Source organism: Limanda limanda, chromosome 15 (genome assembly GCF_963576545.1).
Source record: "Limanda limanda chromosome 15, fLimLim1.1, whole genome shotgun sequence".
Taxonomy (NCBI): Eukaryota; Metazoa; Chordata; class Actinopteri; order Pleuronectiformes; family Pleuronectidae; genus Limanda; species Limanda limanda.
In genome coordinates, this window is record NC_083650.1 from 17,054,166 (window position 1) to 17,079,861 (window position 25,696).

A 25,696-nucleotide genomic window follows, 5' to 3' on the forward strand; every position below is an offset into this window, starting at 1 on the left:
ACAATTTATTATTCCTACAAAACGCACCCGGTCCCACATATGGGCTCGTAGGCTTGTGCCGGTGGGACATCCACAGCTCCTTTGCACCTAATCTGAGCCTCTCATATAAACCATCTAATTAGAATTAGTTTGACTACACTTAAGCTCTTGAAAAAGCATATCATGGACGTTTATCCAATGCTTAATTGACACGGCAAAAGAAATCCATATTCATAAACACACGCCACCGACTGCTTAAAGCTGCCTCGTACAGAATGTCAAATTTAATTGCGATGAGCTGAACGATAGATGTGCCTGCTGATTCGAAATATAGTTTATCCTATGGTGGCTTTGTACATTCATATTCATATTCCTGCAGCCGCCACAGATTACTAAACTGTGCCAATTATAGCATACCATTGAGGAAAGATGAATTTCAATACGTTTAAAATAAATGTAGATTTGTGTTATCGTTCTAGCTAGTGACGATTTCTACTGCTTCAGCGCTACAGCATTTACATATTCATGACATACAGTAGACAAGTTTCGTTCTCCCTCAATGTCCAGATTACAAACGCGACCCCCGACAGAGCCGACTGCATGTCACGCAGCAGAAGTCTATTCCCTTTTCTGTTTCTACAGATCCCACCTCAGCCATTTTTTGTCAGTTTTCTATGGCTTATAGGTGTTTTACTTCTTCAAAGTGAATATTCCGGGGGAAAATAAGGATTTTTGAATCTCTGCCGAGCAGCATGGAGGTAGGACTGAGACACGGTGTTTCCAGTTTCAGAGATTAGAGAGAAACTAAATCCCTTCCTGATGGTTGCTCTCCCTGTTTACGAAAGCTGCATTTTGCAGTAGACTGCAGCCACAAAAGCACGAGGACATCAACATGTCATTCTGAATCTTAATTAGAAAAAGGTACAGTGGAAAAACAAAGGGACGTTATCCACAAAATCCTATTAAAGCTCAATCAAATGAAATAAGCAAGTGGCAGAAATGAAAGCGCTGTCAGGCTCAGTGCCTTATCTGGGAGTGGGTGAAAAGCAGGGGCGATATACCTCCGGGTCTGTATTCCCCTTGTGCCGCTGTGATCTTTCCTCAGCTGCTTTCTCAATATGTCTTGGTGATAAAAGAGTCACCCGCTCTCTTCCTGTGGCTGCAATCTCAAAAGCTGTCCGTCGACCCGGCCGACCTGCAGTCTGCGCGAAGCAGGAAGTGAAGCCCTCTCGAAAGTCTCACATGTGGCCATCTGCTTTGATTTTTTAAAATGCGACTATTGGAGAGGCGGTGGACTAGTGGCAGAAACTTGGACTATGGGCAGAAAAGGTCTCTGGTTCGTCTCTGGTTCGACTCCACGGAGAAACAACAAAAAGACGAACCTGGATTGATCTGTCCAAAAATCCAAGAGGATTCTCCCTACCCTGTCTAGTGCCCCTGAGCAAGGCACCTTACTCCCCCAACATCTGCTCCCCGGGCGCCGTACATGGCTGCCCACTGCTCTGTGTGTCCTGCACCAGATGGGTTAAAAGCAGAGGTTACATTTCCCTCCTTGTATGAGTGTGCTTGTGCATGTCTGTGCATGTGTTTGGGACAAATAAATGTATCTTAATCTTAATAACCCCACCAAACCATCCCATGCCTCCATATCACCCTCCCCTCCTTGCGTCAGACAGGCAGCCGTTCGGCCCAAACCAGGTTGAGGCCCCGGCACAGGCGCAGCACATGAATTAAAGATTCAGTCGCAGCACACAGGACAGGACGCACACCGGACACCGTGTTTCTGCTGTGTGCGCACCATTGTTAACATGCGCCTCTGTATGTTCAGGTCGCGAAGACAGTGGGACACCGATACGGCGTGTGTCAGAACAGAGCCACAGCCACATCCCCGTGGAGAGAGAGGCATCACAACACGCCACCGCCACTCAGAGCTATAAATATCTGATTAAGAGACGTGCTGCAGTCATTTCATGCCCATCAGAGTTCCGCTGTTTGTTTAACCTACTTAAGTTTTTCTAGAAACCTATTTTTAACCGTTAAAGCGGAATTGCATTGTGTTCCCGTCTTGGAAGAATTAACAATGAGATCGGAGTGGAGATAAGTAGATGAGATACGGCAAGCAAAACAAAACCATTCCAGGAGAGAGCAGATATCAGACTCGAGATGCATTTGTGGAAATAATTCCATTTTCCCAGCGCAGGGAGATAAAACGAGACTGTGTTTCGACTACAAATGTGTCGTAGTCCTCTCATTAGCTCGCCATGGTTCCAGTAAGCGTCCTAATTAGATTATTGGAGGAATTGTGGGAAACTTGTGGCTCCGTTTGCCTTGGGCTATTTACTCCTGGTTACAGAGTGTTTCCAGTTAATTGTTCTGTTTTGTTACCAAATCAGAGCTGCCTGATATGATATGGGCTCTTCTGTGGTCAGCTGTAGCTCGGAAAGATATTTTCTATTTCAGCCATTTTATTTTATTAGATATAAAAACCCCAAATTTGGATGGAAGTTACATAGAATGTGAACCACAATTAGCTGTCATATTTGTACAGAGCACAAGGATATTGGTAGTGAAGGTGCTACAACACAGATGATTACACTGTATATCTCTGGTCTGAAAGGTTCAATATTCCTTGTTGCCTCAGCTCTGAGCCCCTGTTATTCCTAAGGCCCTCACTACCTGACATCCTGACAGCTTTATTCATAATCTGCAAAGAAAAAAGAAGAAACCTGCAGGCTGCTTTATGTTTAGACCCTCGGGTTAGCCCTTTATCCTCAGGCCTTACTTCTGGCTTGAGCAACAATCTTGCTGCGGTTTTTCTTTAAGCCAGGTGTTAAGATGTGTACTTCAAGCGTCAGGAGTTTTCAGTTGTACCAGATTAAGCTGTTTCCATAGAGATTTTCCCTCATGAATAATTATCAGTTTGAAAGAATCTACATTTATATTGGTCAGAGATTATTACAAATGCAAATGTAATTAACGAACGAAGACAAAAGCACACATCTCTATTGTAATCAGTGAACTAATTGTGGCCTATTCTCCTCAGCCCTTTGTTTCAGACGGCCCCCGCACAAACCTTGCATGTCACATACTGATTAAACCTTCATGTGCTGAATAACTTTTCCACCTCTCGCAGAGCGACAGGTTTCCTTCTTAAAGATTCCCTCTTACCGAGCACGGAGAGCTTTTCAAAGTCCTGAGCGGTGGAGCGCTTCAGCTTGAAGAAGGGTTCGCGCAGCGAGTAGAACAGAGTGGTGTGGAGAGCAATGATAAATACAGTTCTTTTAATACAAAAGCTTTGTAGGTCAGTCCGTGGAGAGGAGAGGTGTGCGCTCGCTCCCTCGGCCGGCTGTTCCTGCGGAGCCTGCGCAGCCCACAGACTCTGCAACGAGCAACCTTTAAAGAGGGCTTTGAAAAGGTCAACGCACAGGCACGTAGAATGATAATATAGGAGGGCGCTTCTCGGGGTCGTAGGGGTCAAAGTGGGTTTTATTCCTCCCGGTTCGTCTCCTTCTGCAGGGATGGCTTCATGGAGTATGTTAAGATTGATTTTTAGCAGCGTTGGCCAACACTGAGTTAGACGCTAACAAACCTAACAGCATCTTTCTCGACTGCATTATCCCGTGCGTCTCCTTGAGAGCACTTTCCCCCCCCTCTCTCCCGTTAGCTGACCCACTTCTGAGGATCTGGCACTGAAGAGAGAATGAGAGTGTCCACCTGGACCTGGTTAGAGGTGCGGTGAAGACAGGCTTACTCGGGGCTGGCGTGTCCCAGCACACCAGCCCGATGTTTTTTCTTCACTCCCTCCCCGGCCCTGTCCCTGCTCCTCTTCACGGCTCAGACGCTGTTTCAAGTGGCCGTTTGCCACGTAAAGACGTATCACAGTTCATTATTTTGCATCTCTTTTTTTTACATTTTTTCCACTGGTTGTTACTTATGGATCTCAAGGTATTATATTAGCCCCTGGTTTCCTCTTGATGGAGCAGGGAGGATTTCCTTTAGACGGAGCCAGCTGGGTCTCCACCGCATGACGGAGTGGGTGCTCTGCCTCTTTACTCGACAGTCCCATGTGATGCCGCTGCATGCTTAGCGACTCCTCTTCCCCTGATCTAATTAGTCCCTCGACACATCTTTAACGGCCCGTATTTATCAGTAACATTAATTAGTACCTAGACTGGATATATTACTTTGAAAATAGTAGATGTCCTTGTTTATTAACGTATTAACAGCAGGGGGGAAATACTCCCTCTTATCCCCGGTCTCTTAGTGGGCCTGCTCATCCATCACACCCTTCCTGCTCTGTTTTCTTCTCCTGTTTATCCTTGTTTGTCTTTTTCTAAGAGCACATATTAAGTGATGTTGGGATTAGCACTATTAATTACCTCAGCACTCAGCGGCCCATGTTACACAAATGTCACATTAACAATCTTTTAGTAGATAGTCTCTTAATCTATATGAGGCTGTGAGATAACTAGCTCTTGCTTCGGTTTCAGTCAGGTTTTAATGTGGAGGACAATTTGCTCGGTGTGGCACAAAAAGAATAGTTACATTCACTTCTTGGTTTTCTTTAGCTCACGGCACATGAAATGAATCAATTTAACTGCGTGGGTCAATTAACATTGTTGGATTGGAAGGGTACCACTGCAGGTTCAAGGAAGCGTAGAGAGGAAAAAACAGTGATAGAAATGGGGAGAACATTGATTTTTAAACGACAGCGAGACTAAAAATGATACTGTATAGTTTGGAGTCTCTGTTGGGATGCAGTCCTTGTCGAGAGTCGAATAGTTTGGAGAAACCCTGTCGCCTGTGGAGCTGTGCGGTAAATGACCGTCTATAATGCAGGTCACAGACGACCTCAGCACCTCGTGGCTGCTGCATAGAAATAAACCGTCTACTATTTAATGGCTCTTCACCCTCCAGCAAAACCACTTTGCTATAATTCATGTAGATGATTTTTTTCTCAAAAGGTCATTGTGTCTCTCAAGCATGACCTGCTGCGTCTCCCAACATAACAATAATCACATCATGTCCAGTATTACTGAATAATTTACTCTCTGCACATATCCGCAGCAGCTCATATCCTCTGTTTCCTCCTGTCTATTGCATATTAGCCCACAGTTATCCCACTAAAGTCAACAAGTCATTGATATTTTTACATTTTTGATGTTTGTATTTGATCTGCCAACAAGTGGAACACTTTGATCCATATTCAAGAGTCGAGCACAGAGCCTTCTTCCACTAACCATGCTAATTAGACCCGCTTTAACTGTTTTATTGTAACTCGAGGGGGCTTTTGAATGTTTTTCTTTTTTTTTTTGTTCTTGTCGATTGCGGTTTGAAAAGCGCAGCGCTGCCTGTTTTAGAAGCACTCCACACTTATGAGCACTCTGATCGGCCTTGACTAGATTGTGTACCTAACATGAATAACCTGAAAGAGCCTCGATTGTCTTTCACTGGGCCTTAGCCGCATCTAGCTCGAGCCCCAGGTGCCGTACAGCAAACACTGATACTAATAATGATATATGACAGTCTCTTTCAGCATCATCATCAATCAGGGCGACCGGGGAGAATTACCTCTCTCTGGGCGATGATGCTATAGGATGGAGATGATGACAAAATCTTTCCTTCATTCCACTTTCATACATTTAGTGATTGATCATTTCCAACAGTCTTTCTAAATATTGAGTTTTCTCTTAAAACCGTCCAACTCTAAGCCTTTGTAGTACAGTGGCATGTTTTGTTTGTTAGTTAGAACCTGAGCTTGACAGCACTTGGCTAATTAGAAGTGTTTCCACTGCAAACGCTAATCCTTATTTAGATGATCTCTCCCATACATGTGTTTTTGATCCTTGTTGCACCTCGAAACCAAAACGGGTAATCAGATTATATTTGGGTAGAGCAAAGATGCAGCTAATCCGTGCACGAGATGAAGGTTGATCTCGAGGCTGCCATTCACAGGAGCCTCCAAATGACATTTAACAGCACCTATGTGAACACAATTAGGCTTTCACGTGTAAATTCAAACAGGGGGCATGTAGCGTGGGCCGTAATGTTGCTATTGAAAGCTCAAAGAGATACGGTACATTCTGAAAGGGAATAAGCAAAAACGACATAAGAAACTGGAATACCTATGCAAATGCCCAACGGTCACCTTAAACAAAATAAAGCCGCACCAAATTGTATACACTCATAGATATCAGATTCCCATGGGATCATGTGCCATGAATGATTCCCTGGGGAAATAGTGAAACAAACGTTCCAATTTGCAATGTTAAAGAAGGTGGAAACAAAAACTCCTGGATCTGCCCCCCCATCGGGACCGGCACCAAAATGTGATGGGTTCTTTCTTGACCCACACTATATCTCTCCCCCAAGTGTCATGGAAATGCATTGCGTTGTTTTTGTGTAATCTTACAAACAAAAACACAAATGGACAGAGGATTTTAAAAAACAAACGCATTAACACATACTAATAATCCGATTTTAGAGTATGTGCTTGTATATAAATGTTACATCAGATGTATAATAAATGGACTCCAGATATCCCGATGTGATATGTGTGTGAGCCCAGCTGTTAATGTAACAACTGGGTCATGATAATATAACAGTCCATAACTGTGCGTTTGACTCGCTCTACTATTTCACAGATGTTTGTTATCAACAGAACAGAAAAGATACTTGTGTGGGTGACACTCATTTACACAAATCTCCATTGTTTAACCCTCCTTTAGTTGATAAACCTGCTATAAACCATATGAGCCTCTCACGTGCACAATCAGCTTCCCATCTCCTGAGCAAACACACCTCAGGCACCTCCTATCAGTCGGCTGCTGCCAGTTAGGCCAATAAAGAGGAAACTAAAACCAGACACTTTTAGAGTTTGATTTTCAATCCATGTACCACATCAACGTCTGTGCTTTTCGGCTTTGGTTCTTGCAGCATTTACTTTTCAACTGAGTAGTGAAGCTGCCATTAAACATGTTTTGGTTTCCAGCAAACATTCACTTATGTTGTCTCTCTGTAGTAATGAGTTATGTAGGATGTAAGGTTTTTACTATATTCTCTGCTTTTGTGGTAATCCTAATCCACTGGCCCCTCGAAGAGTATTTTGCCTTCTGCTGTCCTGTCAGGGTAAATAAATAGCCCCGACACTCTCTGCAATTCCCATGGGACGAGAGACTGTGAATGTGCTCGGTACATCTGACAGAGTCCAGACCAGATCTTCATTCCACTCTGTAAGTTATGTCAAACAGCACCTCTGCTTTGAGGCCCTGCCTCCGTGTTTGATGTCGCCCACACAGCCATATGGTATCGCTCTCAGGATCAGATTTTCTGTTTTTTATTTCCTGGCATTACACTCACCCTGTGCTATATTCAGCAGTGTGTAAATCTGCCATAACCCTCGCAGTGGCTATTGTGACAGTTTAATGTGAAAAGGCTCACCTTTTTTGCCTGTAACACATGTTCATGGATAGTTATCTTAATTATAAGGCTGTTTTTATGCTCTTTTTTTTATTACCCTGTAAGATGCCTTTATGCACCTAGGATCTACTCATGGCATCACAGGATGGTTTTATGAATATAATGAGAGTGTGTCTCTGCAAGGAAAAAAAAAAAAAGTTTCCTTTAAACTTGAGATGAAATAATGAGAACTGCTCAGTTGATTGTGTCACTGTTTGGATTTCAAAGCAAAACAGGGCTTTAATGAACCTTTTCCTCGAGGATTTGTCTCCAGCTCTAAAGCAGACGGTGCATGAGCAGTAAGAAAAGGAAAAAAATAGCATTTCTTCCTGAACAATGCGTTGGCATCTTGTATGGACCCTGTTATAAAAGTAACAAAGGGGTAATGGCGTTAGTGGGAGAAAAGTGGATGAAAAGCACAGTACTTTCTAATGAGTGTTCCTCTTGACCTTATGGTATTAAGCTTCATAAAAGCACTCACCAGAAGTAGGTAAAAACATAGAGAACTGACAAAGTTATTACCATTTCTGTAAGGGATAGCACCGCCCACACACTTCCTATCTCATCTGCATTATCTTGCTCAAGTAGCGACTGGGTTACTAGGCTGGAGATCATGGATAATAAGAAAAGCACAGAGGCTGTAGCACATCCGTTCTGAAGAAATGTGGGCATGTTACTGGGTTTGTTGAATTGCAGGTCTCCTCTCTGTCTCTCCATGTGCTCTTTTAATACATGGCAGCTTTATCCAGGCTTGGTATGCAGTTTAGGTAACTTCACCATGAGAAGCTGGGATTGGATTTTCCATCCGCCTGGCAGCTTCAGTGTAATACTCAAACTGGAGAGGATCTGGCTGGATCACCCCACATGTTTCCTTCCAGTAAACCTCCCCCCAGAACCAACTCAGCCCCAGACAGGGCAAACGTGCAGCTGTAGAGTGAACACTGTTCCTATCTGACAGCACACGTTGTGTAATGACTTCATCAACATGTGCTGGCCGTAACAGGTTCAGTTTAAAGGATGTCTATAACTGGCTGCACACCACTGGCCCTCCTCAGAGAGGGCTGGGTTGGCCTGCTCCCAGAGTCTGGGCAGGTATTGACTATACAGAAAAAGGAAAAATGGAAATATTAGTGGATTTGACAACCAAGCAGGATAACCCCGGCATGATTCTGGAGAGCAGATGAGCAGAAACAGAGCCTGACACATCAGCACAAGCACCAATCCGTCAGTTTGACATGTAATACTGCAAATTGGCGGTCAATACGGGAATTGGGAGTGCAGCCAACGTGTCAGAGGCCAGTCACTGCATTAAAGGGACTCAACAGGAGGGGATGAACTCATGCTTATGTAGACTGTGGGATCAGCAACATATCTGGTTTGTTTATTTAATGATACACAGTGAATTAAAGTAGACTTACACCCTGTCCACTCCAATGCAGATATTTTGCAAAACGTACCCCGGTTTTTGAGTCTGTTGTCCACATTCAAATGGATTTTTCTGTCACTAAAACAGACACTTCTACAGACTTTTTCTAAAACTCCAGTTTCTGTTTACTTGTAAAGTTGAACATTTGGAAATTGAGGACATCACAGCTTACCAAATTATTTTCTGTAATGAGCATGCGCCAGAAACAACCACAATGGTGACTCTATACTGGTTTCTTTACATTTGGTTAGCACTGCTTGGTTTAATTACAAGTTTGCAGCAACATTTAGCATGGCTGCACCAATCTTAAGCATCTGCCTCGCTCATTACTACTTGGTGCACATCGTTCATCTCCGGTATTTGAGGGATCGTTGATGTAGACTGTATCGCCACCTACTGGCAAAGCATGCTTGTTTGAGTATTAGTAGTTTCATCTTGACGCAGATATTTCGTAAAAGGAAAGATTTGGCAATGGAGATTTCTTTTAAAGAAAAATTTAAATATCTTTCCAAATATATGGGAATTAATGTAGATATAAATTTATTCCTGAGAATCGCTTTTGATACGGGGGCCCGCATATTGCTTTTGTCGTCAGGAGCAGGCAAGAGGACACACACACACACACACACACACAATCACACACACACACAGAGTGAGATGTTTTTCATTCAGTCTATGGTGCTTACATTTCTGCCAATTCTGAGGGATACAGTGTATATTAATTGTTGGTATGGCATTAAACGCTACCGGTGAAAAAATAAAAAAAGAACATAAGGATTAATCGCTTTAAGATCCTCCAAAAAAAGGTTTAAGGTTGAAAATCCAGTCATTTATGCCCATAACGAGACAAACGGTGCATCTCAGTGAGAAATGTCAAATGTAAACAAAAAGCTCCTGAAATCTCCACAGGATTCTTTTAAGTAAAGGCAGACAAGCTCAGTGATGACATTTCCACGGCTCTGCATGCAGAATGAAGGTAGACATAAGCCTGAATATCATAGCTCAGCTGAGTGATATTTGATCTAGTATAGGTAAGAGGCACACACTATTACCTTTCTCTGCAAACATTTGAGAGGATGTCGTCGTCGTTCTAAAAAGATGAACTGACCTGTTAGGTTGGGTTAAAGCTACGCCCCCCAAACACATCACCAGCTTTTATCGTTTTTATTGATGGCTATTGGGAAAATGAAGAAGATTTCAACGAAGAAGATAAAAAAGTGTTTAAGAAACAACTTATCAACACCACCTTTAATTTAGCTCTGTATTAAATAGCCTGATTCACTCAGGGTTGGATCTCACATTTCTTGTTTGTATAATTGAACAAATTTTAACCCTTCACACACACACACACACACACACACACACACACACACACACACACACACACACACACACACACCTATGCACACGCAGACATCCATTCACACGTACTTTTGCCTCATCAGCAGAGGTTTTTATAGACCAGGGGCTGTCCAGAGGTCAGATCATTACCAATGTGGCCATGGATCATAGATACAGAACCTCATATTAGTCTTTCCTCACTCATTCCCCTCTGACCTCATCCGCAGCTGCACCACCTCTCATCTTTATGATAGGAAAATGACCCAATCTTTCTCTTTCACAAATATTCCCAGTAGGCTCCACACTAGTATTCAATCATTATAATTATTTGACCATCCATATTAATTTGTAAATTTGTCAGTGGAGTCTGTTGCGTTATTGGTCCAACTCTAAAAAGATGCTGTAGCAATGTGAGCCTCAAATCTCCAGTGACACCGGTGGCACTGACGTTTCCACCAGAACTCCTCTAAGAGGCTGACACTCTGGTTGGTGAGGAAAGATTTTCTAACTGTTAATGTGCTACTAAACATTTAGCTGCTGTAAGGTGATGTCACTTACTGTTTTTAGAATTAACTGTGCTAAAACACCTCTGAATATTTCCAGCTGCTGTCAGGTGATGTCTCTTGCTGTGGTAAAATAATGCAGCTGTGGTCTCATTGCAAGAATTTACTGGATATTTTCGAGTCTATAACGCCTGCCCCTCTCTTTATGAAGAATAAATATCAAAACAATACATAATACAAGGGATGAATTGTGGCTTTTTCATGCTGGAAAAGCCACAATGGTGTTTATGAAAGAAATTAGATAGCGCAGTTGTTGAGCTGCTGGCAGCGGAAGCTGGCACAGACGACTCAAAGCCTGTGACAGTCAAATACTGAGTCTTTCAATTTTTTGTAAATGTGTGCTAAAATGCTCGATGCCTCAAGCACGCTGTACTGCAGTTTATGTCGCGCACCTTTGAGGCTGAAGTTAAACAGTATTTATTCAGGTCTAATGTGTAAAAAAAATGTGAGTCACGTGCAGCAATTGTTGAATTAACATACAAATTGCTGATATATCATCTTTTCGATTTGTACAAAGGCAGCGTTTTCCTGTCAAAATGTTTCATATTCTGCTCTGGATGTGCCTCACAAGCAGCAAGGTGATGCTTAACACTAATGAAATAAACAGGTAGTTTACTGGTTTCTCTTCTATCTAGTCCCACTGTGCCGAGCACTCATACATAATCATGTTCATGACCATTTGCTAAAACTGCCAATATTAAGCTGACTCCACTTGCTATTATTATATTGCTCTTATCATGATCTACAGCCTTGGAAAGTAAGAATTTGAGCTCAGCATTTTCTCCCAGGCTTTGGTTGGAACCAGCCTCTTCAGAGCACAATGTCAGGCTTCTCTTTTGATGTATGGATGGAGGCGTTTCGTTCAAAGGAATAACCTTTTCTGGGCCTTTCTTTGAAATGATAATTCACCAGCCTGCTGCAGGTGGAGCCGCAGCTCTCTCAGGCAGACAGGGTCAATCAAAGTCAAATGGAGGAGCTGTTCGCTGCTTCGCCGGGCTCCAGTCGGTGCCAGGAGCCTGGCCGCCGCTGTCAGCTCCGCCGCCAACATAATCTCTGCCTCTGGTAGAGAGCGTGGTCACCAGGGATCTCACAGGGACGAGCACGTTGAAAGCAGCAGAACGTGGGCTGAGTAGTTGTGCTGTCGTGGCCATGAAGGATGGATAATAGTATATATATGTGTGTGTGTGTGAGGGTTTACACAGCTCTCTCTATACCTGTCAGAGCCGAGCTGAGGTTTTTTCGCTGCTTCCCCCCCGAGCTGCGGGCTCCGTGTAGTGGTGAGGGGGACGCAGGTGTGTGTAATTACATCAGTAATAAGGCCTGGCTATGGTCCACCTGCCTCAAAGTGAACCCTCCATCCAATCCTGCGCGCTGACAACAAAGGAGATGGGCACTCGCTGATTATGGCTTTGATGATGCAGCTCGGAGGCTGTGTTTTATAGGGGGGGGGTATTTCTGGCTCAGGAATAATTCGCTGGAATTATTCAATCCGTCTCGAACAATGACATGTGCTACCCGTGTATGGAGCACTCATATGTCAAATACAACATGTTGTGTGTCTGAGATGAAAGGATCCGAAACAAAACAAACAATTTACCTTATGTCCAGAGTGTGTGTGTGTGTGTGTGTGTGTGTGTGTGTGTGTGTGTGTGTGTGTGTGTGTGTGTGTGTGTGTGTGAGAGTGTGAGTGTGAGTGTGAGTGTGAGTGTGAGTGTGAGTGTGAGTGTGTGTGTGTGTGTGTGTGTGTGTGTGTGTGTGTGTGTGTGTGATTTATACAGTTCATTATCCTCAGCCACTGTGATGGGTTGGTGACTTGTTCAGGAACCCCCTTCATCCACCTCTGGTGTTGTCTCACGACGACACTGAACATGAGCAAATGAATGAATCATTTCATCCAGTGTTAATATTGTTTCTGTCGGCTGTCGCTGTCGTCCATCTGGATTCAACCGCTCACGATCCTGCATCAGCCGGCGGCTCGGTAACGAGGCAGCGCAGGACACATAGGAACACGTCTCCCATGGGTTCAGGCTCCAGCTGGAGCAGACATGTTAGGGCAACCTGTCCCTATTATTGTTTGTGACAGAATCAAGAAGGAAATGCAAGTATAAAAAAAGTGTGTGTGTGTTGTGCTTGCACGTCAGATTCTGCTGGCAGTGCCCCCAATGTAATTATGGGCATGGGTGGCCAGCCATGACAGCTCATCTGTTAGTCAGCCAGCGGAAGTCTGGGGCACCTGGTGAGCCTTGCACTAGAATGATGAGCCACAGATACACACAAATTAAAAATCACATACAGTATTTCACTGGAACAAGGGATGTGAGTAAAGGGCACTTTCATATCTTTTAATGCTGCTCATTAACACTGGCTCGTGCATCCACCGCAAACCGACAGAGCTAGCCACTGCCAAATCCTGTTCTCCTGCACTTTGAGTCTCCTGCAAATGAGTTACAAAGGCGTAGGTTGAACCCCTGGCATTATCATTTTAATTAGTCTGATCTCATCATATATTCAGAACCCAATTACAACTAAGAGGCATCGGTTTTGAATGATTAGGCGATGTGCAAAGTGTTGTGCGGAGGGTTTGAAAGAAATAATTGAAATCAGATCTTTAACCTGCATCATTCCATATTTCACAGTAAAGCATCAGTGTTGACAAATAGTGGTGCGGTAAAAGAAGGCCTTTTACAGTTTAATGGAAAATAAAGTTTTCCCTCGTCACATTACTGAAACTCAAATGGAGCGAGTGGATCAGCACTGAAATTAATACATGGGCACATTTTTGAAATCTCTCTTTGATGAGTGCATATAAAATCAAAGCTCCAACACATTGTCTAATGCATTTTAATGTTCCTTTTTTCGCGGAAACACACTGTTCCCGTCAAAAACCTTTGAGTCGACTGAACTCTAAGCTTCTCCCCCCCACCTCGAGTTGGAAACCCACCAGATACAGATCCAAGTGTGACAGGTCACGACAGCTACACAGTCTCTCATCTTATTGTGCAGAACACGTCTCTGTCAAAAAACGACCAGGCTCCCTAAGTGCAACCAGGGGACCCAATCATATTGTCCTCACCTCTTTGGCAGAGGGCCTCCAATCAGGGATGAGTAATGACTAGGCAGGCTAGCATGCAGTGATCCCAGCTTTCTAATTAGTCTTCCATTAACTTGTTCAACCTTGGCGACTGCGGGGTGCACATTCAAAGCACACGTGCGCACACACACACACGTACCTCACAGCCTCAGACCAATTTATTTGGCCTCGTGTCCAAAATCATAAAAATCCAAAATTAAGTATTTAGTAACATTTTCAAGTCAAGTCAAGTCAACTAAATGGGCAAGAGAAGTGTGTTTTGTTCCGTTTATATATTTTTCCCTCTGTTTTTAATTAACATCTTGCACCTTTAAGTATGATTACACACATACAGTGTAATGCCATTTGGTGTGTCATCTTTCCTTTTGTTTCGTTTGTGTAATCTTGCAAGTAGACATCAGTGTAAAGCAGGTGTGAAACGTGTGTTTTTTACACGTCACCATATGTTAACTTAGTTTATGTGAAAGTGTTTATTATTAAAAATGACTGCTGCATGCGATCTGGGTTCAGACGATTCAAGGAAACAAACTCTTGTGGATCCTTCGGTAACAACAGGGGTGTTTGTGTGCATTCCGGAGATAAGCTGTCTCTGGTTGACACTGAAAGAACAAGCTGGTTTAAGTGAAGACCAGTGGAATTTACTTTTACAAGGAAAAGTGGCAGATCACCTTCTCTGTTGTCTTTGATTTACTCCCCAGCGTTTGTGAAGCCTCGGCCAACAGTGTTTGTGGGGATACAGACAGAACGTCGATGTTCTCTGCTGGTATCTGGTTTCATTTGGCATCCTGGTCGGGATGATATCTGCCAAAGATCATACGCCGTGTTTCTTATCTGTAGAAGAAAAGCAGTTGCCCGAGTCGTCTGCAGAATCCGGAGATGCTGCAACAGAATCTGGACAAAGAGATTGACAGAGAGGGAAAGGGAGCCAGAGAGAAGAGTCGACATGACGTGGATACTAAGGCTTCTATTCGGTTTTGTTTTGCACCAGTTGTCAGTTAACTCAGAGAAATACTTTTGCTTTGCCGGGAAATGCATGGGCTGGGTTGAACTGGCCAATGCCACGCTAGGGAAAGCCATCAACATGAGTGGTGTCCGTGTATGTGCATGCACATGTGCACTCTCTGTGTGTTTCAGCACTGTTCATGAATTCATGATTCATCCTGATTCACAGTGGGCAGTCAGTTTCAGAGTGGAGCTCCATAAAAGAGTAATGGAAATTCCTGGGGAGCGGCTGAGCTGTGGCCTTCCAGCACCCAGTGGTACACACTATCTTATAGTATTATCACTTTTCACACAATCTGTTGTCAGTGAGCCCAAGACTTCAAAGGAGACTTATAGCTTGCTTTCATTTTCTGTCGGGGGTTGAGAGAGCGAGTCCACATTTTATGAACAAGGCCCCCCCCAAGACATCGAGTGAATTAAAATGTAACCGTCCTGGTTGCAGCTCCTAACATTTACTCCAAAGCTTAGATCATAAACTATTAATAGATATATGTCTATGAGCACCAGAGGGGTGCCTCTTTGAATCAGATCTTTGTGCTGGGCAGGGTCGGGAACGAGGCTAAACCTGGCGAGCTCCCTTTATTCCCCCATAACATCCTCCTGAATGGAGGAGGAGGACACTGGGCAGATAGCTAGCATTATGGCTTTTGTGTAAAATTGCCATTATTCAGTCAAGCGATGATGCGCTGCCGTGGTGTGTAATGCATCTCTGTGACTGTGACTGATGTCTGCACATCTAAGACGCCACTGGAGAAGAGTGAAAGTGAAGGAGGTGACCTCTTTCTCTGTAATCTTTCCACAGCTCAGTGGGTGACTCCTTTTTAGACACCTGATTTCAGTATGGAAAGTTCACCTTCACGAATGGTAACATTTTTAAACATCATTTATAAGTTTGATTATTTGGCTGTGTCTGGGGGGACTGTCACTCGAGACCATGATGCTGTCCAGCTTCATCATCCTCTTGGGTCAAAATGGCAGTGTTCAGTTTAGTATGCAAGGGCCTGTGTGATGTGCCAGTTTCCTGTGGCCTGTCTGGCACTCTGCATTTGGAGGGTAATTCCAGATGCGTCACTTTCTTTGACATCTTGTTAGCGCTGTCGAAACTTGCAAGCCTGTCACGTGGAAGCGAGTCACTGTTCACTGTTGAGGTGAGGGCTGTGCCGCAGGAAACTATCACTGAGATTACCATGGCAACCATCCAATCTTCAAAGCATCTGAATTATCCCAATACAATTCACTGATTGTCAGTGACATAACGTATTGTCACTTTGCTACACAGAAATGAAAGGTAGATGTAATTTAAGGTCATCAATGATAACCCGCTAATGGTAGTTTCTGCTAATTTCTTATGCACAAACTCTATTGAGGTTTTTTCCCATTTTGTCCTGAATCTAACTCTGGCTTTAATTACACTTAGTGTTGCGATGAAATCACTTGTTTGCCATTTTCTCTTGTAATTTTCAATTTGAATTTACATTGCTCATCTTAAATGTCGCACTTTCATGTCGTTGCGTTTTTCGTGATTCTCAGGGCGTTTTGCTCTGCTCTCACCAAGGAGCCCATTCAGTAATGCCTCTGCACTGATGTAACGCGCTGCAATATTCTTCTAAAAGCTGTCTCAGAGGGAATCGTTGGGGTGGTCTTCAACATAGAGGGTTTCTTATTCGTTTTTTGAGATTTCTGAATGTCTATGACTGTGTCCCGCCGACAGGTCTAAGCGTGTCCTGTTCGTTTTTCTGTCCTCTCCCTCACTATAGTGGAATGAGCCTGTCCACTAATATCTTTCCCTTCTCTTTTTTTTGTACCTTTTCAGATTAAGCAGATCATTTTCTGTGTCTTCCTCGAGACCGACTTCAACATCTACAAGAAGAAAATGTCTGTCATGTTCCAAGGTAAGTGTGTTTACTTACAAATATGACTCCACCACATATACTGAATCAGACCAATACATGTATTATCACAATCTGATCAACAGGCCTAAGAACATCATCAAGTAACAAAGGGGAACAAAAAATAAATAAGTGAATAAACAGATAAATAAAAGTAATTTCTTTGGGCTATTATGAAAGAAAGAAAATAATTGATTTATTTTTTGGTTAAATAAGAGTTCATTTATCCGTCAACTTCAATAAACTACTCCTATTGTTCCCAATAGTTTTTGTGTTCATCATTTATGATTTCAAAAATATTCTTGAAAAATGTATTAATGTTACATTACACGCTAAATTGATAAATGTTCAAAGAATCCACATCGTTCGCTTTAAAAAAATCATCTTACAACCAAATGAATCATTGCATCTCCTCTGCTCATGGACAGATTAACGATTCATCCATTCAAGGATTGTGTGTATTGGGTGTATTGTGTGCTGTCACCAGACACTTGAGTGACCATCTGTACATAGAGCGATGCAGCTTTAACTCGTGTATCCCAGGACGACATCTGCAGGATAAGATACATGTGTGTTGCCTCTGGAAGCAGCAGTGTGACGACCTGTCAGGACCCCCGTGACACCTCCAAATGTAAAGACAATTCAGTGCAGCCGCAAAACCATTTGGGAGATTAACAGTGAGAATTTATGATGACAGCTGGTATAACAAGTGTCAGGCCCTCTATGGATTGCCTTGATAGGATTGGAATAGTCAGCCTTCTTGTCAGTGAAGTAGCGAGCTTATATTTTACATAATTGCTGATATTCTGATGAGACTTTAATGCCAGTTTTTGATTGACTGTAATACCGGCCCTCAGGAGTGACTGACTTCTGCGAGCGCCCAAAAAAAATTCATGGATGCATAGCAACCACTGTCTATCCTTGGTTACTGCTCCTCGATTCCGTGTCCAAAATAAACAAACATCCATTATCTTCCGCTCCCACTCTCTTTTCTGTCCCTCTTTCAATTCCCTCCCCCCTTTCATGCCATCATCTTTTTCTTTTTTTTTTCGCGGGCCAGGAGCGGTCACCTGCTCTGATGGGGGCTCCGCCGAGGATTGAGTTGAATAGCCCGGGAAGCTGAAAGAGGCTGGCTGGCTTCACCATCCTAGCATTACCTCCATTTACCTCACTTTTCCCTCCCCACCTCCCCAATGGAATACGGGCTCTCCGGCCTACATCTCGCTGCTCCCAGATGGAGAGTGTTTTGTTTCCCCGCGCGCTCCTGTCATCTGTCCCGCTCCCCGCCCAGGCTCTTCCCTGAAAGATTACATTCTGGGGAGAGACCTTAATTATATTGCCTGCCCTCGTGCACCCAGCGCCCGTCTCATCATATTAGTGCTCTGAGATGAGAATCTGGAGCTGTTGTTCTCCAGTTATCACTCTCGCCATTTACAAGTGCTGTCAGTGGATAAATGCCCTACATCGCTCCATGACTGGGAGCAGGGAGGAAACTAAACAACAGGCTCTGTGTGGTGTAGGAAAAGAAAGAAGAAAAGTTTTCAGAGTCACGTTATAAGAAGACAACTCTTTAAAAAAATGCTGTTTACCCATTGTCGACATGACAATGGGTTGCTAGTGAGGAAGCCAGAGGTCAGTTTTTGGTTTAATGATGTCGTCCCAGGTGCTTCTCCACAACACGGTGTCACTTCTGCCACGTCACATTTGACCTTTAGAGTCAGGGCCACTTTTATCACTGTTCTGTGTGTATGCTTGAGCTACATACAGAATGCTAGTGGGCTTGGGAATATTAGCTCCATTATAGAAGAAACGGCATTCCCACTCAGGGTTGTTGTCTGGAGTGGGCAATGGTTTCTTTTCAAGGCATTTACAATACTCTCTATAATTTTTTTTTTCTATTTTGTTCCTTGAGGAGGATTTCAAAGATGACATAATTACTGGTGCCGTGATTGTCGACTAGACGCCCGAGCCAGGGAGTGAATTCATGTTTTTTATCGCCATACTGCGCCACGTAGAAGGGTTTTAACAGCGGTTGATGTGCTTTAAAGAAAGACACATTGATTGGTATGATTGCACCATGAGGGGAATGCAAAACCTCATGTCGTGCAAAAACTTGCTTTTCGCCTCCCTGGAATCGTGGGAGTGAATCAGAGGCTGTGAATTAGCTCGGCAGGTGTGAGCCAGCGCTTTCAGAACATCTCATCATCCTCACCGCCAGAGACGGAGAGCCAGGTAGATTTTGCAGCAACACTGAGAGCATCACACAGAGGCCCAGGCCCGTTCTGTCTTCTGCAACATCCTCTCGCTTTCAAAACCCCTGTCACACCGCCCCTCCCCATTCTCTCCCTCTCTCCCACTCACTTATTCTCACTTACACCTCTCCTTGTTTCCATGCCGCCAATTACCTCATCCCTCCACTCTCTGTAACTCTTCCTCATCCTATCACGTAAGAGCTTCTCCATCACCTCCTGTCTCGGCAAGCTCTTATGCAGTTGTTGTGTATAGCTGCCTTGATCTTTCTGAGATCTGTGGGTGGGTGTGTGTGTGTGTGTATCTGTGTGTGTGTGTGTGTGTGTCTGTGTGTGTGGTCAAGTCAAACTCAGTGACATCTGTTTCAAACGTGTGTAGAGCTGAGAAGAGGCGCAAACGATTCTTTATTGGAGGCTTATTGTTCTCATTTTTCATCATATAGCTCCTCATATTCAAGCAATCTGTCAAGTTACGATGACTGGAGCAGGAACGGGTAAACAGCACATTTGCATACAGGAAATTGCTTTATCACACGTGCTGTCACTATTAGGCAGCCCCAAGTATGGTTACACCTCTGCAGGATGAGGGAAATGAAAAATGGTCTGCGATGACATGCATACCCACGCACACCTTTAAAGGCAAACAATGCACAAAAACATGCATATAACTGGGTCCGTGTGCAGCATGCGACGGCTGCGTCACTGATCTGCTGCTTCTCGCAACCGTCTGTTGTTCACACAGGGCTACCTGTACCTACAGCGGAGCTAGAACGTGAGCTTTCTGCTATGATGACTAGTGTATATCCTCAAGTAAAAGTAGCCTATGTACTCAACTGAATGCCGGGACTATGGTGTGAAGCTATGCATATCCTGGTTCTGCATAAAAAACAATAAAAACCAAGGCAAAACAAATGGGTGATTTCTGTCATCAGAAACCCTATAGTGCTTTTACTTTGAAACAGGTAGAGGAAGCGTTGCACATATTTATGCTGAGACATATTCGACAGATAGACATTAAACTATTGGAAGATATTTTTCACTGTTTATTTTGCTGTGAACTACACGGGCAGAGAAAAAGGACTCCAATGTTCTGCAAGTGCAGCACCACTCACAGGTGTGAAAAGCACAGGCTCCTCTAACATGATAACATGGGCTCCGCAATGAACTGCAAGATGTTCCAATGTGCGGCTCATGTGGCCCGTGTCTTTCATAGTGTGACCCTACCATGAAACATCAGTAGTAGTCAAATGGTATGTGCCGCAATGATCAAAAAGACGAACCAAAAGAGCAGCTGTGTGATGAGTAATAACATTCTCAAAGACAGACAATGGTATTTTTATGCGTTAGCGGCTCAAGGAGCTATACAGATGTTTCTATTTATATATTTTATTTATATACACACACATGTATATATTAAAGTGATTAATATTGATATTGTATATATACAATATCAATATTAATCACTTTAAAAACTCATAAACTGTAAACATCTCAAAGGTGTGATGACAGTGTTGCTCTCCTCTTGAGAAGACCAGCAGCGCTGTGGGTGAACTCACTCCCATAGAAACAGTAACCGAGAAATTCCAATCAAAGGACCCCTGGTTTTATTTTTAGAAATGTAAAGTAAGTAAATGCATTCATTGATTAAAAATATGGAGCCTAATCAATGCAGTTAATCATACGACATGTTTCAATTAAGTATTCACATTGGTTCATAGATCATGATTGACCACATGCTTGCCTTGGCACACATTATTTGGAGGCATGGAAGCAGTCAGGCTGCTGCGGTTGTAGAGAGTAAAAGCATGTTGAAATTGATTCTGGGTACACTCCTCCACTAATATGATCCGGGTGGCTGCCCACAAGCTGGGCTCCATCTCGTCTTCTCCTCAATCAGCCACAGTGCTGACAATATTAACACAGCCCACAGATCTGCAACGGCTGCTGCATTCCCTCCAACTGTTTCACTGACTTTCCAATTGACATTTATTTACATGGCCCTTAATACACTCCATACTCCCTCTCCCCAGAGAACACCCCTACCCCCAAAAAGAACTATCCCCTGAACCCCCGACTGCTGTGGAAGAAGTGGAGCTGTGGTACACGCGCTTCTATCACACACGTGTCATTTGTTGAGGATATGAAAGGCTACAGGAAGTCTGTGAGGGGTGAAAATGAAGTCTGTCGGTTTGGTGAGGCTATCCCTCCAGGCAGGGAAATGAGGAGACCACGGTGTGTTAGTGGTGTGATTGCCTGAAAGCACCGGAGCTCATACTCAGTCGGCTTTAGAAGACATTAAGATCAACTTTAGCTTGAGAAATGTGAAAATGTTCACAAGTTTGTGCATGAATCGTAGATGTGTAGAAAATGTGCAAACACACCCTGACTTCCTGCTTATCCACATGTACAGTATCTTCCAAACATATTATATTTTTTTAATTTAGAGGTGCAAGAATTGCCTGGCCGTTTTGCCCTCTTTCCACCACATCTTCACATAATAGGAAGCAACAACATGTGAGAGAAAAAGGCCTCTTAAAGGAATAGTTCTTTCACTTTTTAGTCAAGAAATTGACAAACAGATCAGTCATTCTTCTCAAGAGTCATATAAAAAGATTCATTTAATTTAAAAGAAAAGAAAATCTGAAAAGCAGCACTTTGAAAGCTCACTTAATCCGTTTTTGGACACGAACTCTGGAAAATGTCTGGATTTGGTCCGGGCTTGTGAAGAACGCATCCGGAGATTCTTTGGGGAAGCCTTGTTCACAACAACAGGAAACACTCTGGAGCGTTCAGATGGAGGGTGGCATCTGACATCCCAGAGTTTTTGTTTACACCACACTGTCATCGCCCTAAACACAAAAATTGCACTCATATTCTTTCCAAGTTGACATCTTCGTCTGCGCCTCTTTCATTATATATTAGAAATGTCATCAACATGCCCACTCCACGCTGTAAACTGTGGAGACATAATTCTACTGTAATCTAACATGAGCTCACTTGGACAGTACCTTGGGTTTTTATTAGAGAACTGGCTGGAAATTTTTTCAGGAGATTACCCAGAGTTCAGTGTATGTCGGAAAGCAGCTTAATAAACTCAAAGTGTTTATTTTATACATACAAATCCCCAAATGAAGATTTTACAGGGGTTTGTGGGAGATTTTCCTCATTTGGAAGAGAAGACTCAGATGTTGATAATGGGCTGTAGATGGCTCCAGTTTGTATAAATAACTATGGTAACACTCTCCTATACTTAGCGTGCAGAAGAGATCCTCTCCTCTAACCCTCAGAAAAAAAATGAGCATATTTCCCCAAATGTCATCAAACAGCTGATCATTTCTCGTCTGCTTCACATCATATATTATGAAGAATCCTTTTTCGTGAATGCAACTGTGCGATTGCGTTGTCTTCACCCTGACAGAGAGAGAAGACATAAAAGAGAGGTGTCACACATTGTTACTCTTGACTAAGTCACATAAATTCCCTTTGTTGACAGGAGTGTTGAGGAGAGGTAATAATGTTATAGGATGTGGCAGCGGCAGAGACTCTCCATGTTCCATTCTTGTGCTATTGTTACACTGTATCAGTGGGCCTTTCTTTGTTTCCCCGAGCAGGGTTAGATTAATGCAGCGCACCCTTTTATTCAGTGTAATACAAAAGAAAAGCCTGTCGCTGGATCCACAGGGAGCTCTGATGGTTACAATTCCACAGCTCAGATGACAACAGCCTTTCATCAAGCCAACGCCTGCCTTTGCTTGTTAACCACAGTGCAATCATTGCTCAGTCTCACGCGCCGCCATACACACACATACTGTAAATCATACGTGTGCCCGCGCTCATACTGAGCATTCGACTCATGCCGTGTGAACCGCGCAGATTAAATAGCATAGTATATATATCCTGGCATGACTCGGAGCATCTTGAGGTATGCTGAGCTGTGGAGATCTGAGTGTGTGTTTGTATGACGGGCGCGTTGAGCAGGCATCCTCAGTTCCTCCCTGCTCGTCTCTCGCTCTGCGGTGCCTCCCGAAGCAGCATTCAAAGCTTCCATCTTATCTCCCACTGTGCGACTCAACCCATCCAGCCAGAAACACCTCCAGTTCACTCAGTCTGTCTCACACAATAGACCGACGGAGAAAATCAAAGCGTTTTTTATTCCTCTTAAAGGCACGGTTGTCCACGGCAGCCGGCAGTCCTTGTAATTTGAGGAATTGGGAGGTTTTGTGTCATTTATGCTGAGCATACCAGTACAGCTTTAATTGAAAAAGAATGTCTCGTGAAACGCACACCCACATACCCAGTCAATCGGCGTAATAACTCACTAGATCCAAGGCCGTCCGGTGGGGGAACGGAGGGAGGCTGTGAAGGGTTGTTGGTTTGATTTGGGAGCACGGCAGCTGGTGTGATGAGGAGGGAGGAGGTGAAAGGCTTCCAGCAGTCATGTAAATAAGAATTTTTCTTCTTTTCGTATCAAAAGAAAACCCAGTCATATTTCATTCCCACTCTGAGCAAACCCTTCAGATTCTAGCGTCACTGTTGACTGGATTAAACAGACACCCTGCGCTCTAACGTTATAATCAGGGAGATGATAACCGGTTGTATCATACATTATGAAACAGCACAGTTTGACACGCTGTCTTTTTCGCCCTCTGCCAGACAATGACATGGAGGTTACAGAGGAGCAGCCGACGGGAGGTGAGTGACAGATTATTTCATGGTTGCTTTTTCACCTTAACACTTCCATTAAAGCGCACAGAGGCTGAGTGAGTGGCGTAGCTTCGGCTCGTGACAGTGATTCGCCAGGTTTATACGCGGCACATGAAATTGAATGTTTATTCATTTGGTGACAGGTTGAATCCTGGGCCTGACACTTTGCAGTTAAAAAAATACTTCATGTCAGGTACATTACTGTACAAGAGCTTATGTCCACAACAGCCCATTCTCTCCACCCAGCTCACGGCCCCTGTGGCTTCGGACCACCTAAAGCAAGTGACAAAGAAACAGCAGGGAAACATCCCTCCGCAGTGTGTGCCAGGCGATATCACAAACACAACTGTCAGCGCATAATGCTTTTATCACTGCACCATCTTGGCACACAGCCTGAAACTCCCAGATACTGCTTATCGGGATAAACTATTGACATTTGTCTGTGCAGTGATGTCCTGAATAAGCAATGACGCGAGCAGAACGACTCATGGGAGTGTGCGTATCGGTTGACTAGCGGGAATAATTCATCCAATGGAGTTTAGCAGCAGTTACTTTTTTAGACTCACTGGACAATAGAAAATTCATTTTTCTGAAATGTTCTGCCTCAAGCTGCTTCCTCCAAGGTTCAGTTGGTCTTAGCAAACACTTGGTGGGAAGTTTTTCTTATTCTTGTGCAAGGAGATTCAGAGCAGGGGCTCTCCAGGTCTGACTGCTTCCCTCGCAGGCGTTACAGTACACATGCAACCAACTAAGCAGAGAATAATGTTAGTTTTACTGTCAGTCGAAGGAAGAGTTCAGATTACCATAGATGTAGGACCCAGGGTGCTATCAAAATGTTTTCCCTCCCAAAGTCACCCCTATGATTTGCCAATTACACGCATCTGTGTTTTCAATGAGATTCTATTTTAGGTGAACATAAAAGGGCTGTTCTATAAGTGCACTGTAAAATGTGATATTCCAAAGTGAAACAATGTGCGCGTAATGGCTCAATCATAAAGACTTGGCTGAGAGGAAGTGCATTAGAGAGTTTGTCCTATTGTTAGCGCCTGAGTGACTATGTTGTTTTCTGTCGCTATTTCACACTGCATACAGTATAATAACACAGCACTAGACCATATCAAGCCAACAGAAATAACCCCTGATAATTCCTAGCTCTGTTGCATCATCTTGCCAGCCGTGCCCTGGTCCAGTTTGGCCTTGTTTGATGGGCCTCTGCACCAGTGCCAAGGACTGGCCTTTATTCGGCTCCATCAGCCAGAGTTTGAATCAACGCAGCCTGGAGCCTATTCAAAGGTTCAATTGACTGCTATTCTCACATGGAATAGTGCTTTTGTCCCAGACTGTGCTCTGGAGTTGGTCTCAAAACCTCATATTTGTCCGTTTTCTCTCACAGGAGTCTTTTCTTTTTTTTCCTCTCATGCAGGTTTAAAATCCAACAACTAAATGCTCTGGTAGCATGGTCAGCAAAAGTTAGAATTATCACTGTTACGATGAGTTTGATTTCTCATGTGTTGTGTAACAGTTGCATCCTGATGATGTTAGGGGGATTACAGATGTCACTGCTACGTCTCTAAACCACCGTTTATTTTTATGTTTATTCACAGATGACACACCGCCGTCTACAAAATCTGCAACCAAGGAAGAAAGTGAGGAGGGAAACAGAGGTATGTCTGCTGCTGCGGGTGTGTGTGTGCATGTTTGTGTGTGTATACATGTTGTTATTACCCCGTCAAACTCCTAATAAGGATAGACGTGCATCCTGTGTGTGTGTGTGTGTGTCTGTCTGTTTGTGTGTGTGTGTATGTTGTTTTATGTTAATAATGACAACTCGTTAGAACATACCATTACTGGCAGAGGAAACATTGATATGTGTGTACAGAAAATGTTGTTTAGTGTATGAATAAAGTGTGTTCTCGGTCAATAATCTTTTGCTCTCTGTTGCCAACCTTCTCTTTGGGGAAATGAATAGAAGATGAAGCTTGGTCTTTTTTAAA

At 43.5% G+C, this 25,696-nt stretch overlaps 1 protein-coding gene across 3 annotated transcripts in view; it reads left to right on the forward strand.

Annotated features, from left to right (window-relative positions):
* macrod2 (mono-ADP ribosylhydrolase 2) overlaps nucleotides 1-25,696 on the forward strand; it is a 423,714-nt gene that overhangs the window by 371,758 nt on the left and 26,260 nt on the right. For 2 of the 3 annotated variants that reach the window (XM_061086919.1, XM_061086921.1), the window contains 3 exons: nucleotides 16,674-16,752; nucleotides 23,652-23,690; nucleotides 25,307-25,366. In XM_061086919.1, the coding sequence (XP_060942902.1) occupies nucleotides 16,674-16,752; nucleotides 23,652-23,690; nucleotides 25,307-25,366 (178 nt within the window). The remainder of the gene's footprint in view (nucleotides 1-16,673; nucleotides 16,753-23,651; nucleotides 23,691-25,306; nucleotides 25,367-25,696) is intronic. The other variant, XM_061086920.1, reaches the window with a different exon arrangement.